An 18709-nucleotide genomic window follows, 5' to 3' on the forward strand; every position below is an offset into this window, starting at 1 on the left:
GTGACTTTATAATATTCAGCTTCTATAAAGGAAGTAATGTCCTTTACAAAATAAGCCAGGATCTGTGATGCATGCACACTTGAGCAGGTTTGTTCACATACTATACACATGCATGTGTGCACCTGTTGATATTTCCATGTTGTGTGTATTTTTCCTGGCTGAGGTTCCTGATACATTTTTTGTGGTCCTGACCCTCTTGGCTCTTGTGAATTAACTTAACCAGAATGTTTATTTACCAAAACAAAAGTGCGTGCATGTGTGCTGATATGCCATGTGTGTGTACTTTTGATGATCCAAAAGATGAGTTTGGCTTAAGGCATTCAGCCAGCATGTTTTACATTATTGGTCCTGCCAAAAGGGCAAGATGTAAGCCAAAGTTGCTGACATAACTATAATTAAGACTAAAACAAATGCAGCTTATGTGTTATTGGCTTCAAAATTGAGTTAATGAATATTTAAACTCTTTACTCTCTCGTTCTGGCCTGTGTCCAGGCTAGCTTTTGAATATTTTATCCTGAACAATTGTTTTGGTTTGTTGATCTTAGGGCTGTCCTTCTGAAAACATGCAGGTTGCAAAATGGCTTCTAAAAATAGGATATTACTGATCAATTTGGTTTTCTAATGTTTAAAAATGGCTTTGCAGACTTTGAGGTTCTTTTACATCTTTCCCACAGACTCTTGAAGCTAGGTTTGTTTGCATCTAAAGGAGAGGCAAACCTCGTTAATGCATCCAGACCTTTTGAGGCCAGTATGTCTCAGCCGCTTCTGCAAGTGCTAAGGTTTATACTTGGACTAGTGAAAAGTGTCTCTGATCCTGTGAGATCAAGAACTGTGCCTTTTACTATCACAACTCAGGCTCAGTTATGGTCACCTCTTTGGAACTGCCAGCAATATTCAAGGTATAGATGTTACAAAAGTGAATTGGATCTGCTAAGTAAGAAGAACACTAATCACATGTACTTACAAAGGTGTTTTACTTTTTAGTTTAGTTTATTTTATCCAGGGGTTACTGGATGAGGGCTCCATAGTTCTTCAATCATTCATGCCTTACTTGTTGAGGTATGTGGGTCCTTGACTGATTTAATCAATTGTTCTTCTTATGCAGTTTTCTAAGATTTTGTCTTCTTCAATTGCTTTACTTGTTTGCAGATTTTTTAATGACCACATAGGTTCTCATTCAGCGGAAGTCCTACTCATGATGATGGACTTCTTTGACAAGTTAGGGGTGACAAAACAGCACCTGATATGCCAAGAAATAAAGCTCAACAATCTTGTTGCTTTCGTTCAGTCCTTAATTATACGTGCCACAGAAAGGATTCAGAGAAATGTATCTGGTGAGCAGTTTACTGAAAGCAAACCTGCTCTTGTGTGGGGTGCATTAAATTGCTATCCTCATTTGGTTTTGCTAACCAACTGCGAAAGCTCTTTGTCTTGGAACTATTGCATTGCTCTGAAACAGTTGCTCTTGGCAGCTAAAGGTGAGAACCTTCTTAACTTCATGGTTTCTCTGCTTCATCTTGGTGGCAGTGGTTTATCTCAGATGTTTCATGCAAATCTTTTTTGACGGTTATGTCCTTTTTGAAACCTTGAAGCAGGCAGGAAAGCCACTGAAGAAGAGGTGTATAATCAGGAAGTGATGGAGTTTATGTTGGCATCAGCACTTGCGTGTGATTTGAAAATATTCTCTCTTTTTGAGATCAAGCTATCGACACGTCTCAATGAGTTTGTTAGTTTGGCTATAGATTACAGGCATTCTCCACAAATACTAGAGAATGTTGCCGAGTATTTTGATCTCTGTTTGAGGTGAGATTTCAGAGTGGAATAGTAGGTTTTGCTTATTTTCTGTTTCGGAGGTGGTGTCCTGGGGCCAATAAGATTGATAGAGGCTGTAGCTTTGGAGTTCTCATGATTGTAAGGAAACTTCCAGGTGTGGCTCCTCAGGTAGATATAAATATCAATGGACACTGCAGCAGCCAAGAATGCTTTTGCATCTATCATGACTGTAACTTGCTGAATTGTCTTACTCAAATTTAGTAACTTGACACTTCAATTCACTGTGGCTTAGTGCACATCAGCTGTTAGCCCTTCTGGAACATAGACCACATCTATGAATTTTGTTGACATGTAGGCCTATGTATATCCTGGTGTCAGAGGAACAGACATTATATAGAATGGAAGCATGTCCTTTAAATTGACCAGATAAGTGCAATCAATTAATTATCTTAACTTGCCAGAGTGAAGTTGTAATCTTATGACTGGCTAATGAGATAGACGGGTTCTCAGAGCAGATCACCAACTTCATGAGAGCAAATAACATACTTTTTAAAGATGAGAGATTTCCTTAGCTGTTTGAGTTTTATGACAGGTCTGCTTCAGAGGATGCTATCAACTACAGTGATGTGTCAGCAGAGTTACAGGAAAAGCTGGACCTCAGTTTGTTTGAGACTAATCTGGGGTCAAACAACAAATTGCTGAGACTTTCTACTTTGCGACTTTTGGTTTGTTTTCAACCTTTCTTTTGTTTGGAACAAGTGGCATCAAAACGGAGAAAGGGCACTGATGGAAGGCCATCCAAGGAGATTGACAACTCTTTTTCCAGTGTATGGCAGTTAATTAAAGTGATGTTTCATTGTGCAGTCACAAATTCTCATTTTTAAACATCTGAATGTCTTCTTATTATTTCAGATTTTTGGGCAGCTCAAATCTCTTGAAGCTGCTTCACTTAATTTGGATAGTGGTCGGCAAAGCAGCTTGTTACTCACTGGATTGAAAGTCAAAGCATGTGCAGGGCATATACCTGAACAGTACATTGTTCCTATAACACATGCTGTGATTGGGATTCTGCATAATCGTTTCAAACTTTTTTGGGATGCTTCCATCGATTGCCTTGCTGGTCTTTTAGACATGCAACTGGTGGCAGTGTGGGAAACTTTTGTGCATCATCTAGAATCATACCAGAAGTTGTTTCTATTAAACAAAAGTAATCCACAAACAACTGCAAATTTTGCTGAAGGTAGTTTCAATGACAGCCTAGTATTTGTTTTTGGAGTTCAAATTACTGGATTTATTGTCTGCATGTGTGCAGGTGTGTATGCATGATTGTGGGGCCATGTGTGAGCATGTGTGCTTCCATTTTTGAGCTTGAGCACAAGTATGCATGTGCACTCATGGCTATAGACACTGTATACACACTCTTATACATGCACATGTGAGAATGAGGGCACACTTGTGTTTGCTTGTATGTGTATCTGAGGCAGAGTCTCCCCCTCAAAAGTGCTGGCCATTGTTTTTAAACTTTTAAACTTTGTGTATGTAATTTTATGTGTAGTTTCATACTTGTTTGGGATTTCTCACCAGTAATATAAAGCTTTTATCCATATGTATATGTGTGTGGGGCAGTCATGGGGATAGAAAGATTTAGAGAAATTCTGTTGATTCTTTCAGTATCAGATGACCTCCAATCTCGAATGGAGCGTGCAAAGCATGACTCTCATGACAGTACTGATGCTGGAACTCTGGTTACACTGCTGTTGAGAGCACTCCAAAAGATTCCTAAGACATCAGAGGCTCGAACACGGCAGCTTATCCCCTTATTCCTTACATTTGTGGGACATAACAGATCTGTCACGGAAAAGTATGTCCTTGCTTGGCGAAAGAAGATGGTTTTGTCAAATTCAATATTTTTTGTTCAGTGCTTTTGAATTTTTTTTTTCTTAACAAGAGGATTCTAAAACAGAATCTTATTTGTCTTCCGGTTTCTCCTTTTAAGTGCTCTTGGACTGACAAGTTTTAGATTCTACAGATCTTCAGAGCAGAATTCTCTTTATAGGGGCAAAGATTGGAAAATAGTTCTTAAGGAGTGGTTAAACCTTTTTAGCATGATGAAGAATGCGCAGTCCTATTTCCAAGGTGCCACAGTGAAAGAAGTTATATTTGACAGGTTAGAGTTTACTCTTCTGATGGGTATGTTCTATATCCCAGTGCTTCTTCTGATGTTTTGTTAGCTTCAGATTTTTGATGGATGGTGATCCTCATATCCAACTAAAAGCATTGGAATGCGTTCTCAATTGGAAAGACAAGTATTTGTTACCATACGAGGAACATTTAAGAAACTTGATCTCTGCAAAGACATCACGGGAAGAAATGACCACCTGGAACATTGCAAGAGATAGTGAAGTGATCGAGACTTGTCACAGAGAAGGGCTGGTTCCTGTACTGTTGCGTTTATTGTTTCCAAAGATCTTAAAGACCAAGTCAAGGCTTCATAATAAGGTGGGTCGGGAAATCTTTTGTTTCAAATGTGGAGGCAAAAACAATAGAACCAATATGCTAACCTGCCTTTTCCTTGTTTAGACTACAGGAGGTGTTCAAAGGAAGGTGGTTCTTTCATTTCTTGGTCATCTTGATGTTGAAGAACTAGCTTATTTTTTTGTTCTTCTGTTGAAGCCCTTAGAGACAGCCTTTACAAAGGAGGGCAGGGAACTTATACACGGAAGGCATGCATGGGAATTAGCAATTGAAAGAGGTGTTGATCCAGGGTACATTGAATGGTTAGATGTGATCAAAGTAGCAAATTTAGCATTCAAAAGAAAAGCTGGCTTTTTGCATATGGTGAAAGATGTATTGGAAACTTTTGAGGATGGTCACATTGGCCCATACCTCAATGCATTAATGGCCTTTGTTTTTAGGATACTCCAGACTTGCCAGTTTCCCAGAACTACTAAACCCTGCTGTGATACAATCTTGGAAAATGGGTCTCTTGAAAGTTCAAATGCTCCAGAGGAACATAATCTTGAAGTAAATGAGGCAGATAAGTTAGTGCATGCACCCAATGGCAGCTGTGTTGGAAATGGTTCCAATGGTGTGCATTGTAAAGAGAAGAAGCCATCTATGGGAAAACCTAAATTGCATAAAGAAAAAATACAACAGGAGATGCATGTCCAGAAACAGTCACTCTCTGGTGTTGATGGTAAGACAGATTTAGAAATTGTCAATGAGACAGCTACATCAAGTTTTGCAGCCAAAGACATGACAGCCAATGGAGCTAGGGATTTGAGAACCCTTGTTTTTCGAATTTTGATGGTGGCTTTTAACAAATATGATTGTTTGGAGTTTGGTCCTGTTTATTGGGACATATTCTTTGACATAGTCAGGCCTCTCATCAGTAAGTTCGGCCAGGAAGGTGCTAGCAGTGGCTCTCCGAGTGCCTTGTTCTCTTGTTTCTTGGCAATGAGCAGAAGCTTTAAACTTGTTTTAGTGCTCCAGCAAGAACATCAATTGGTCCCAAATCTTGTGTCACTTCTATCACACAAGAATTCGTCAACATCAATAGTTGGTGCAGCTCTCAGCTTTGTAGAGAATATCATTGAGTTAGAAAGTGAAGAGGCAGAGATTGTTTCAAAGAGTCTTTTGCCCCATTTGCCTCAATTGTTGTCAAACATTCAAGCTTTTCTATCATCTCAGCGAAAGCTTTCCAGGTGACATTCTGAACAATTATCTGGGTTTGGTGTGCAAGTAAGTGACAAATGGTCTTTGAGACTTGACTTCTGATAGATATCTTGTCATTTTGCTTCAGTAACAGAAAGTTTTCTGTGCTTGTTAAACGTGGGCTGGGCATCCTTATTCGGCTTAGCAAGTATATAAGAAGACCTGTTGAGGCTGCTCAACTCCTTGATGTTTTACTACCTTTTCTGTCTGTTCAAAAGAAAGATGGACAAGGTGGGTGCCACGCTCCTTATGTTGACTCATGTAATTTTTTATATTGGTGCTTGTTGTAAGTTGACATGTACCATGATGCAGAAGGGTGCCTGGAAATATTACTTATTTTGAAAGAACTGGTCCCCTGTTTGGGCCATGAAAGCTGTGAAAAGTTATTACCATTTTTGGGGCCTCAGTTGGCATCAAATCCTCACCAGGATGTGCGGCTGGGCATATGTGAAGTTTTGTCAGCTCTTTCTACCAAGGAGTCTTCTTTAGCATCCATAGTAAGTTAGCATTCGTTGTAAGTTGAATGAGTTGAGATTGTGCAATTCTGCAAATTTATTTTTTATTTACATTTTCTACATGCTTATGCAGGCACATATCTTATCAGAACTTAATGCAATGTCAATGTCTTCTGTGGGGGAGTATGATTTTGACCGACGCTCACAGGCTTATGCAAATCTTTCTGCCTCTTCCTTCTGTAGCTTGACATATAATCAGGCTTTAATGGTTGTTGGCCAAGCCGTTTATGATGTCAAATCTGATGACATCTCGATCCGACATAGCTCTTCTAATTTTCTTTCTGTCTTTATTCAATTTCTGGGATCAGTATGTTCTGTCGATCAGCAACTGGGCATGCATCCTGATAGTAAGAGCGACAATGCGATTTCATCTGCTGTCTTCAAGTGTGTGTCTGATAGTTCTATCCAAAACATCAGATTACCCACTCTATGGAATGCAGGGTCAGTAAAAGTATTTGTTAAAAAGGTGCTGTTTCCAAATGTAAGAAAGTGGATGGGTTCAGATTCCTTTACTGTGCGAAGGGTATGTACACAATCTGCAACCTCTGGGTTTCTCTGCTTGCTTATACTGAGCTGATTCTTGATCAGATTGCTCTCTCTTGGAGTGTGCAAGCCTGGATGTTCCCGCTAATTAGAGATATTGACAGGTGGTACTTTTCATAACAGGAATGGGTATCACTGCTCAGAGACATGTCAATGAATCTACACAATGTTTCTCCGTTGGATGAGTTCTTTCCACTTGCAAGTGCTGATGCTGAAGTGGATTTTTTCAATAACATCACACATATACAGGTATGCTTGTTGTCATAAACTCTTTACTATATAGATATTCTTGTCACACAGTTTTTGGTACCTTCAACAGATGCATTTGCCTATTGCAAACAACTTCGGTATTCAGCCATTAGTGTCTAACCTAGCAGTATGTTCATACAATCTGCTTGTCAAAACCATATGGCGAGCTTTGATCAGTAATGAAATTGTCAAATGGCTTTTATAAAGTCTGCCAAGTAAATTTAAAGCGTGGTATCCTTGCAATGCAGAAATCAGATAAATGAGCAGATAGTTCAAATGGATACAAAGTAGATTTGCAATTCTTCTAGTTAGCAACTGATACTCTTAATAAACCCTCAGCATAGGAGTTAACTTCAGGGACCTTTTGTTGGTTGCACTTGTAACCATCATCTCTTTTTAGTGGTCGGATTGAGACATGAGTTGACAATCTTTTATCTGGGGGATATTGTATTTGAGCCATTGAAACTTTTGTTTTTGTCTACGAACTTTGCTTTAAGGGTTTAAGTCTGGAAAGCAAGGAAGAAAATGAAAAGACAACAAGGCTAGCAAAGTGCATGGAAGAGTACGAGCAACACAACTAACAAATGTATGCTTGTATAAATGGAATGAATCCACAAGTAAGGTACAAGGAATGTCCAAGGGAAGATGAAGGGCCAATTGCAATGCAGACAGAGTGGGAGTGAGGGCTTGCTGCAGAAGGTGAAGGAAGCTCACACATGCCTCCATGACTGAGAGTCCAGGGCTGTGGGGTGCTGAAGGTGGAGTCGATGACACTGGAAACACTTAAACGAATCCCGAGAAGGGAGCAGAAGTTGGTTGTCAGAATTGGAAATGTGAGTCTTTGATGCCAAAGAGCTGTGCAACAGTGGAGGACTGGAAATGTAGCAATTTGTCAGAGGAAGGATGATGTGCCAGGCTGGAAACACTTATGTTTGGTGCAGAATCAGCAATATGAGTCTTTGATGCCAAAGAGCTGTGCAACAGTGGAGGACTGGAAATGTAGCAATTTGGCAGAGGAAGGATGATGTGCCAGGCTGGAAACACTTATGTTTGGTGCAGAATCAGCAGTGTGAGCCTCTCCACACAGCAAACATAGCAGTGAAAGCAGTTGTAGAGGCAGCACCAAATGCATTTCGATACAGGGCAGGTCTGGAAAACTGCATTTGATGATATGCCAGTAGCCTAGGCAGCTGGAACAGCAACTTGGCCTCGTCTAGAGCAGTCAAACAGCAGCAAACTCTTGCCTTTGCGGCAGCGCAGCAGCCTGCAGCAGTTGGAGGCATACACCTGGGCAGCAACTGCAGTACCTTTCTTTAGGGAAGATTGTGAAAGATGATAACACTTTTGATAGCAATGGAGATGACGCTGAAGGTTGGATGATGGTGGTGATGGATCTGGCTATGAAAGTTGGGCAAAAGTGGCTTGTCCCCCGGTCCCCTGTTTACAGGATTTTTTGAGCCAATTATTTGGGTTAATTTTGGATTGTAATTTTGAATTAATATGGAATGCATGAGACCTGAATAAATTGCCAATAAATTGTAGTCAATTAAGACCTAATTTTTTGCTACTTATACATCCCTCATGTATGATGTACCAGCATGGAGTGGAGACTATTGCTCTTTCTGGTGAGGCTGATTTGTACGAGAGCTGAATGAATTGCCAATAATTAGTAGTTAATTAAGAATTTTTTTAAAAGTTTCGTAACACCCCTCTCGAGGTCAAAAGGGAGTGAAAGAGGAAATGATGGCAAAGCTCTTCTTGTATGTATGTTTTTTTTGTTAGGAAAAAGTGGGATAATAGTGGCAACAAGAGTGCTCAAAGCTCAGCCTTGGGGCAGAGGGCAACAGCCTCTGCTTCATGCTGGTGTCCAAGAAAAGGAGGCTGAACAGTCACCTTGGGTGAGTCCAAAATCAGTATCTTTAGCCTAGTTAGAATTGTTGGATTCCTGTAAGTTTAGCCCAGAACTGTAGTACAAGCCTAGCATGTGAGTACCTGAGTTGGTGATAATCTGACAATGAAGGTGACAAAGTCATTGAGCACTTGTTGAGCAGGGAGAGAAGTTGCTGGAAATCCAGCGTTATGTACTTTATTCAGAGTTTTCTATTGTAGTCATAAAGAAACACCGTAGGGGAAGCTAAGCTTTGGGGTCAGCAGGTGTCATCTGTGCTGCAAGAACATTCTAGCTCCAATTGATCGTGTTTTAAAGTTGCCAAATTCATTGTCTTGCTGAATTATGTTTTTGCTGAAATGTGGTTGTGACATTAATGTGATATTAAAGTGATATTTAATGTGACATTAAGGTCACAAACATTGAATGTGACATTAAAGTGACGTTTAATGTGACATTAAGGTAAATCAAGGGGAACATGCACGAGGATGACCGTCCGGGCTCTTGGGCGCCCGAACGGGGTTAAGGGGAGCCTAGAACTAAAGAGAGTCCAAGAATAGTAGGACTCACCAAGGTTTGACGGCTGGCAATCGGATCACGATGGGTCTGGCCCAGTGGTTTACTGCCCTTTTGGTGCCCAAATGCCAGTTTTATCCTCTGCTCGTTGCTCTCTTGTTCTTATTTGTAGAAGAGACACCGAGTTCTTTCTTGAAAAATAGATCCAGGTATAATAGAGGGATCAGGTTGCCTATCTTAAGAGTTGTGATTATCTCCTTACTATTATAGAGTTTGCGAATGGCAACTAAATATCTAGATGGGCACTGGCATAAGACAAGTATTCCAGCCATTTTGAGAGAGGAAGAGGCCATTGGATAGAGAGGAGAGGCTGCTGAACTGATTGGCAGTGATTGGAGACCTGCCCAAGAGCCAACAGCAGTTTGGAGGCCCACAGCAGCAGGTGAAAGTCCCAAAAGGGTCACTAACAGCAGGCGACAGCAGTTGGTGGCTGGGGAGAGCCTTTTTTGGGCTTCTAGGCTGTAGGGGACAGCAAGTTGAGTCCTCTTAATCAGGGCAGTAGCAGATTGGAAAAGTTTTTCGCGAAGAAAATCAGAAATTTCTCTCTCTACAGCAATCTCTTTCATTCTCCAACCATTTCTCAACTTCTCGCAATATATTCCAGCCATTTGAGCCATTAGAGGTGGAGATATTGGAAAATCTTTGCTGTAAACCCTAATTTACAACAGAAATAGGGGTTTGACATCTCTTCAGGATGTGTGCTGAGAATTGACGGTTAGGACTTGAATTCCAGCATCTAAAGGCTAAAATTGAAGAATTTCATGGAGATTCAAGAGACCAGCCAACTAATCTCAGGTTTGGGGCTTAATTTGTCTCACAAGGAGCAGGATGAAGGCCAATTCTTGAACAAACCAAGGGGTATATTTATTTTAAGACTTGCTGGTCATTTATGACACCAAGTAGCACTTGGATCAGTGGAGGAGATAAGAGGATCTCAGTTGTACTCCATTCATGTGCAATTGAAGATAAAGAAACACTGCAAGGGGTGCCAGTTTTGGGGCAAATAGGCTATCCATTGTCCAAGATTAAAGTGATAAAGTGTGCATTTTAGTTTATGTGATTTATTTACTTGCTATAATTATTGTTAGGTCAAGTTATTACCACTCTCCCTGAGGAGGAAGGCTGGTTTTAGGGGGCACACTCTTGGGATTGATTGCAACTAGTAGAGACATGGCTTTACTTTTATGGTGGAGGATGATAGCCAACTAATGTATGAGAGCTTGATTTAAACAGAGTTTATAGGTTGCTCTTGGTAGAGAATGAAAGTAGTGGTGCATTGTGATAGGAGATTGATTTAAATTCATATATTTGTTTGAGAAATGGAGACATTGGGCATGGGAATGTGGCTTTCCTTGACTAGGTAATAAGTCTAGGGAGTAGCATTAGAGTAGAGTGGTGCATTCATTAATCTTACTAGCTCAATCACGATTGAGTTCTATTAAATTGGTGGAGCCAACACAAAGGACCAAATTGATAAAGGAAACTAGAGAGAAGAACATTAGGAAAGATCAAATCAAGCTACCTCTAATGAAGGATATGAACAAGGTAATAAGAGGAAGATAGATCAAGAGGCCTATAACAACCCCAAGGATACGGATGAAGAGGAAAGGAACCACAAGAAGAAGAAATATTGGAAGTACAAAGAAATCCTTGATTGGGCTATTAGAGAGTCCCTTAAAGAACTATAGAAAGAACAAGAAGAGCACGTAAGTGTATATTTATGTATGACCACCCTTCACACCACTCTGCATTTAAATAAGGGTCAAAGGGTTAGGTACATACCTTTGCTTGCATATTTAGGCCCCATCACTTGTACTTGCAACTATTATTATTATTATTATTAATCTTTCCTTTTAGTTTGTGTTCTCTCTCTCTCTCTCTCCCCCCAACCCAACTAGCCAATTGAGTTGCATCCATTGTAGCTTGCTGGTCTATCTGTGAGAAGGAAGGATGGATCGAAGCTCAACTGAGAGTATAGTTGACAACGTAGAGTGTGAGAGCACGACACCCAAGGCAATAATCTGAAGTGTAAGGTATAAGTACAAAGTACAACCCTTAGACCTTAGGGTTGTAGAAGGATGTTCACACCCGAAGAGTGTGAAACCTGATAAGTAGCTAAAACTGTGTAATATAGGCACATAGAATAAAAGAAATAAATCTAGGGGGAAAAATCTCTCGTACGGAGAGTAAGAATTGGCCTGGCGTCCTATTGAAGATCATCAACACTTCTTTGTGAGCGTAGGCGTGAGTCGAACCTAATAAACCCCCTTGGAGTGAAGAGTGATCAAGATACAAGGGTCATACACCAAAGGAGATCAAATTTAAAGCATTGGGAAATGCTTTAAATTTGTTACGAGAAAGAGCTTTGGTGTCACGAGGATGTGAAAATTTGATGCTTTGTTTATGTTTAATTGACATTTGATTTAAGGATTAATCAAATGTGCAATTAAAAGATGCACAAGTGTTGTACATGTGAGGTGCAAGCTACTTTTTTACAGTTGAAGGCCCAAGGACCCTGTGAAAAAGTTGGGTGTCAAAGGCAAAAGTTGTAACAAGTTACACTTGTTAGGTTCTAGGTGAATTTTGGTGTCAGTTTGCCCCTAGGACCATTAATTGGCCATTAAGTGTCAGTGGTGACACTAGGGACTAGGCATTAATTAATGGGTTAATGCTTGTCCAAGGGTCAATTAATGCATGGGACCACTTTGGGTTGCAAATGGCCTAGCCAATTAATTTTTGGATGGGGCCAATTTTCTGGGCATGGATTAAGGGCTGAATTAATTTTCAGAATTAATTAATTTTCAGAATTAATTAAATGGCTGGAAATTGCTGAAAATGGATTAAGAAAGCTGCCACTTGGCAAAACTTTCCCATGCAAGTGGGGGAAAGGCTAAATAGGGCTGAAGGGAGAGGGGAATCTCGTTTTTTCATTTTGGAGCTGTTGGAAAGAGGTGTTGGACTGTTGCTGCCAACTTTTGGTGCCAATTCCCAGCCATTGGAGACCATTTTGGTGATGGAGATTGCATATTCTTGACCTTGGGAAGCTGACAATTGCTGCTGATGCACTTTCTCCTAAAGATCAGTCTTTGATGCTCCTATTGTTGTTGGTGCATCCGTTTGGGGTTGGTATAGTAGGGCAACAACTGATTTTGATCAATTCTTCGCAACAAATCTCAAAATTCTCTCTCTTTACAGCATTCTCTTATCTCCTTCAGCCTATCCTCAGCCATTCTCAGTAATTCTCAGCCATTCAGAGGAGATCTCAGCCCTTTTTGGTAGGCTGATCTGTAATTTCTGTAGTAAACCCTAATTTACAGCAGAAATTAGGGTTTAGCAGCCACCTTGGGATCCATGCCAGAGATTGAAGGCTCAAGGGACTGAAATCAGCAGCTGATAATTGAAGATTATCAAGGGATTTCAAGAGCCAACCCATCCCGAATTGATTTGGGGTAGCATTTGGCCAACCAATGGTCAAATTGGAGAAGGAAGTCTTGGGTGAATCAAGGGGCAAATGATCCAAAAGGCTTGTTGGTCATTTATGACAGCAAGAGCAATTGGTTAGTAGGAGGAGATTGAAGAATCTCAAGTTGTACTCCTTCCAATTGTATGAAAGCTAAAGAAATACCGCAAGACGTAGAGACACTCGAGAATAGAAGTTGCCTAGTCAATTTAATTATTGGCTTGTCAGATTATTTTTCAGGGCACCGAAATCATTATAGATTAATTTTTAGTATTTAAAGATTGAAAGTAATATTTAATTATGTATAATGCTTGAAAAACCATTTGGCAAGGTTACCACTTGTCAAAAATGCCCATGCAAGACTGAAAAACGTCTTTAGAAGTTGGAGAGAGGCATTTTTAGTGTATTCAGCTTGAAAGAGAGAGGGAGGAGATGCTACTGGTCTGATTTGTAGATATTGGAGGACCTTTTGAGATAGCCAAGGGCCTGACCAATCAATAGCATGTGACAGCATCTACAGGCTGTTGAGACAAGGCAGCAACAGTAAATGGCTAGTGTTTCTTGCTAAGCCAAGAGATGCAAGGTGAGCTAAGAAAGAAACAATTGGTACTAGTGGAGTGACGAGAATCATAGTCACCAGTCCAATTAGAATCACTGTAAGCATGTAAGTGCAGTGGTCTCCCCTTCGCATAAAGCAATCCAAGAGTCCTAGTACTATGCAAGTAATAGAAAACACACTTGACAGCTTGCCAATGTGACATGCGTGGCTGATGCATATATCTGGTTAGGGCTGAAACTGCAAATTGTATGTCCAACCTTGTGTTGCATAGGTAGATAAGGCATCTAATTGCTGGAGTATATGTATGAATATCAAACAAGTCACTGCCATCATGCAATGACAACTTTAGTCCAAGTTCCATTGGTGTACAAAGCGGCTTGCAATCCTGTAAGACAAACCTCTCAAAAAATTTACCAATGTATCTTGACAAAATGAATTGGATACCCAAATAATATTGCAAAGGCCCCGAATTTAACATCTCAAATTTTTGTTGCAAATTTTGTTTGAATGCTGAATTCTGATCAGTATGTGTCCCTGTAAGCAATAGATCATCAACATATAGACACATGACCAGCAAGGATCCCCCCTCTTTACATACGTAAAGGGTAGACTTTGATGAGCTGTTTATGAACCCTTGGTTGAGTAAAAAAGCATCAATTTTTGCATACCAAGCTTGAGGAGCTTGTTTCAAACCATATAAAGTCTTTTTTCAGCTTACAGACCAAGTGTTTGGATCTCTCAATTGCAAAACCAATGGGCTGCTGTACGCTTCTTCTTGACGTTTCCCATGTAAAAATTTAGCCTTTATATCAAGCTGATGCACAATACATCCATAATGGGCAGTCAAAGCAACCGTAGACCTAATGGTAGTCATGCGGGAGGTAGGAGCAAATTTCTCCTTATAGTCAATGTCTTTCTTCTATGTGTAGTCCTTGGCCACAAGCGTGGCCTTATATTTGTCTATGGATCCATTTGCATTCTTTTTTAGCTTATAGACCCACTTTGTACCCATGGCTTTCTTCCCAATAGGCAAAGACATTAAGTCCCATGTTTGATTCTCATAGTTGTCAGGTATGAAAGGTACGATACAGCACGATACGATAAAATACAATACTAATTGGTATCTTATGATTTTATAAGATACGGTATGATATTAGTACGAAAAAAAATTAAGATGATTTTTAAAATAACAAAAACCATAAATCATTAAATGATAGATCATAGAATATATGTTTAAAGTAGAAATAGCCATTTCATTACAGAATAATATAAATACATGAGGGTGACCATCGCGGTCGCATGGGCTACGCAAAACATGCAATACAACTACAATCTAGTATATTTGATACAAAAAAAAAGAGAGACCTATGTCATATGAATGATGAATCTATGATGAGGCATCGCTATCATCATCATCATCATCATCATCAGAACCATCTGAGTGCTTATCAAGAGAGTCTAAAGATGACTCCTGGGCATCCGATGATGAGACACGCTCATACTCATCCTCACTGATGAGGTTACCATCATTATCAAATGGTGGCTCCCTAGGTGACGGCTGTGTAAGCAAGGGGGGGATGTTATCATGAGGTACAAGATGTGAGCTATTAGAGCCCCGCCTTACATATGTCTACAAGCCACTCGAACCACCCCTCCTCGATGATGGAGGGTGTCGAATGATCATGCCCCTGCTACCATCTACTCGAACTCCTCGCCCACGAGCATGCTATCGTGCCGCTACGTGCACACCGTGTAAAAAAAATCTAGAGTGTGGCTTCCTTTTAGATTTAGAGAGCCAATGCCACTTTAGACATTAGTATTAGTGTCCATGGTTCAAAATATTAGATTTTTTTGGATAAGTTTTTAGTCAATTTTTGATATTCTAGATATTATCTCTTGTAAAAATCCATAAAACTATAGTAACTTCTAGATTAGGAGGATATGTAAAAGAAAGTATGTAGCTTTCAGCCAATTTGAGAGGATTTTATGTAAAAAAAGAGATTAGCGAAATCACGCGACGCGCGATCGTTATTTTCAGGCAATGAACAACACTCCGAAAGCGGGAGATGAAGAAGGAGTGATCTAGCAGGATTTTGGCCACGTGTCTTGGTATTTAACCCCCCTTCGAAGCCACTGGAAGCATCAGATTGGCGATCTGAGTAGCATAGAGGAAGGTATTATTTTGTACACGTTTTTGTCTATTAGAGTTATATTTTCTCATAATGCTGAAAGAAACTGACAGGCTTCATCTCTGTTAGTGTTCTTCTATATTTTCTAATTCTTTTTGGGAGTATTCTTCTACATCTTCAATCTCTTCGAACCCCTTCTCTTCCGTCTACTCCTCTCCTTGAATCTATCTACACCTTGCTGTCTCTTATCTTCAAGAACTTGGCTTGAAACCTTCACTCCTTCTCTTATCTCTACCATCTTCAAAGTCAAAGCTCTTGAATCCCCATACATTCTTCTCTTGCCAAACCTCTGTGGTGACCTTCAACCCTACGCGCTGCGACAACACTGACTGCGAATGTTACAAGTATCTGCTGCTATAAGCTCTCTATAGAGCTCTGCAAGAATCATATCCTCCTCCTCGTCCACCTCCTTATGTATACTCCGAAGAATGTCGCCCCCGTAAACTTGAATGTATCAACATTCACCTACACAATGCAGTGATGCACACAAGATTGATCATTGTAAATGCTCAAGTCTAAATTGTGAAGTATAAAGTTTAAACTTCAAAGTTTAAAGTTTAAAAGTTAAAACAACAAATTATGAATGTTATGGTTAAGTGTTTAAACTTTACCTACTTTGGACCACCCATGCTCATCATAGCTCTCATCATGCGTAAGTCAGTGTGGCAATAGACTAGCCGCTCTAATTGTCGTGTGCTAAGCCGATTGCGAATCTTTGTGTGAATGAGAGAATAGGCAGTCTAGTTTCTCTCACATGCACCCGAAGAGCAATCCTGGGCAAGGATCCTCATGGCTAAGGGCTGAAGGGTCTCCAGTGCGTATCCAAAGTTTTGCCACCAAAATAAAGGCTTTACAAGTGACTCTCTCCTCCAACAAGTGGGAGAAGCAAAAGCCACATGCCCTCTTTGATCTGCATAGCATCCTAGCTTCTCTAGCAATGCATTGTGGTCATCAATAGGGACCACACGAGTCAAATAAGCAAGCTGGTCTGAACGGAACTCTCTATCATCCATGACTGCCGGTGACTTGTAGGTCGGATGTATCAATGCAGCAAAACCATGGATGAGCTTATGCATTGGAACCGGTCTATGACTCACATAAAGCGGCAGTTTCTTCAATTAACACTTGGACTTTACATACACACACATAAACAGAGACCTGTCTCCCTCGCTCAACACCAGATTGGCCCCAAAGACCGGCGCCCCTCTCGGTATTTTTTTATCAATTAAAAGATAGAAAATTACAAAAATGGTAATGTTCCAAAATACATAACCTATGAACAGTTGGTTTTCATCTCTTCTAAGTAAATCCCAGTTGCATAGAAACAGTACAGTATGTCCAGATCAACATTCCTTGCTGTCCAGCATGTGCAGAATTCACTGTTCTTACTGTCCAGCATGTGCAGAATTCACTGTTTTTACTGACTAGCACACTGTTCTTACTATTCAGCATGTGCAGAGTTCACTGTTCTTATTCAGCATGAGCAAAGTTCACTGTTCTTATGATGCAACATGTGCAGAGTTCACTGTTCTTATTCAGCATGTGCAGAGAAAACACAGAATTGTACCTTCGATGGAATCAATCCATCATGCAAAGCATTTCTTCTGTGCGAATTGGCCTTTATTTGAGTACCATGTTTAGACATGATAGATGGACTGATGTAGACTTCATGAAAGTCAGAAGGAAAGCTTATGGTTTCTTCTTGTGGAGTGGGCTTCTTTGGAAGCATCCACGGAAGCAATGAGGGAAGCCATTGAGAGTTGTATGTGACTGCCCCTTATGCCTATTACGTTTTTAAAAAAAATGCTCTCTCTCTCTCTCGCTCTCTCTCTCTCTCTGTCTCTTGGGAATTTGTGCCATATGGCATACATGTAACAATTTTCCCGTTTAAACCTTCCGGTCTAAAATTCTCCATGATCGGTGCAAAATTTGAAGTTGGCACAGACCAGAGAATTAATCCTTGTGTTAAAACGAAGACAATGATGCGAACAAATTCTGGGATCCAAAAATAGTAACTCCCTAAATTTTAGGGATGGTGACCCCTGCATTCCTCAAGTTGTTCTGTGCAACTTTTATCATTGCGATCACATCAAAAGTGTAATGTGGCTTAGTTACAGTGACTTTTATTCCGTGAGCATTCTCACATACGCATCTTCTATCTTGGCCAGGGTCATTGTCTTGCACCATCTCCAGTGGCTAAGCACACAGACCACTGGCATTCCATTCTTCAATGCCCATTCAATATGGAACTAGGCCTAAGACTCAGACAAACCATTAGTCCAATTTGTCCCAATGACTGCCTCTTCTGGCCATGCAAAGATCTTGCTTATTCCAAGAGAACTCTGGGGGTAAAAAGCAACAGCAACAAAGGAAAAGAAAAATAAAATATTTATATAAGTAAATAAGAAAAGCAACTGTAAAAAGTATCACCACCTCGTGACATGCATCCACGTTCATCTCCTCTCTACTATCTCTAAAACATGTGTACGTTGTGTCTCTGTGATCACTGTACAAGCACGTGCCTCCGTCAATGCCGTCCTAAAGAAGTGAACGAGAAGGTCTATGGTGGACCCCTCGCAATCACTCATACATAACACCCTATAAAAGGGAGTCTGGACAATGACAACGGCACTGACTTTTTGCCAAAACTACTCATTAAGGCACAAGCGCTGCATGGCTTTGGCTTCCTTTGCCTCATGCTCCTCCCACTCATTGCATAGAGTGGACACCATTGTCTGGCGCAACCGCACCTCATAAAGGCACTCTAGCAATAACCGCATGTAAGCAAACCGAGTTGAAGAAGGCTTCTTCAACTCCAGTGTGCTATGCTCACGATACATTGCAAGCATCTTTACCTTACTGTGAAGAATGTGACAATTGATGTAGCTTTGCGGACCACCCTCTTCACCCACTTGAGCTTCCCAATGTCCTCCATGATCAAGTCCAAACAATGACTTTAACATGGAGTCCACACAATCGTAGGAAACTTGGCCTCAAGCAAATGGCCTATGCACTGACAATTCGATGGATTGTTGGTAACAACTTGCACCACATTTGAGGGGCCCACCTACAAACACAATTTACAAATTACAAGTTATGTATAAATCAAAATTTAATTATGAATCACAATATTATCATAATGAATGAAAGTGAAACAAATTTAAAACACAAATTGCAATGTATACCTCAACGATAGCTTGTCGAATGTGGCGGTAGATGAATGCGGCCATCGTTTTTCTCCCC

The 18709-nt window shown here is 40.4% G+C and overlaps 1 protein-coding gene across 5 annotated transcripts in view; it reads left to right on the forward strand.

Annotated features, from left to right (window-relative positions):
• LOC148015087 (ARM repeat superfamily protein) overlaps positions 1–18709 on the forward strand; it is a 97553-nt gene that overhangs the window by 49313 nt on the left and 29531 nt on the right. The window contains exons 10-23 of one of the 5 annotated variants that reach the window (XM_087665967.1): positions 644–899; positions 985–1059; positions 1150–1478; positions 1593–1803; positions 2366–2600; positions 2686–3013; positions 3445–3634; positions 3803–3940; positions 4011–4272; positions 4354–5477; positions 5576–5718; positions 5800–5984; positions 6076–6525; positions 6669–6794. In XM_087665967.1, the coding sequence (XP_087522093.1) occupies positions 644–899; positions 985–1059; positions 1150–1478; positions 1593–1803; positions 2366–2600; positions 2686–3013; positions 3445–3634; positions 3803–3940; positions 4011–4272; positions 4354–5477; positions 5576–5718; positions 5800–5984; positions 6076–6525; positions 6669–6794 (4052 nt within the window). Of the gene's footprint in view, positions 1–643; positions 900–984; positions 1060–1149; positions 1479–1592; positions 1804–2365; positions 2601–2685; positions 3014–3444; positions 3635–3802; positions 3941–4010; positions 4273–4353; positions 5478–5575; positions 5719–5799; positions 5985–6075; positions 6526–6668; positions 6795–18709 lie in introns of those variants that run through there. The other 4 variants (XM_087665969.1, XM_087665968.1, XM_087665970.1 and 1 more) reach the window with 4 other exon arrangements.

This window comes from Lygodium microphyllum, chromosome 24, assembly GCF_053477565.2.
Source record: "Lygodium microphyllum isolate KBCC chromosome 24, Lygodium_microphyllum_v1.1.10, whole genome shotgun sequence".
Taxonomy (NCBI): Eukaryota; Viridiplantae; Streptophyta; class Polypodiopsida; order Schizaeales; family Lygodiaceae; genus Lygodium; species Lygodium microphyllum.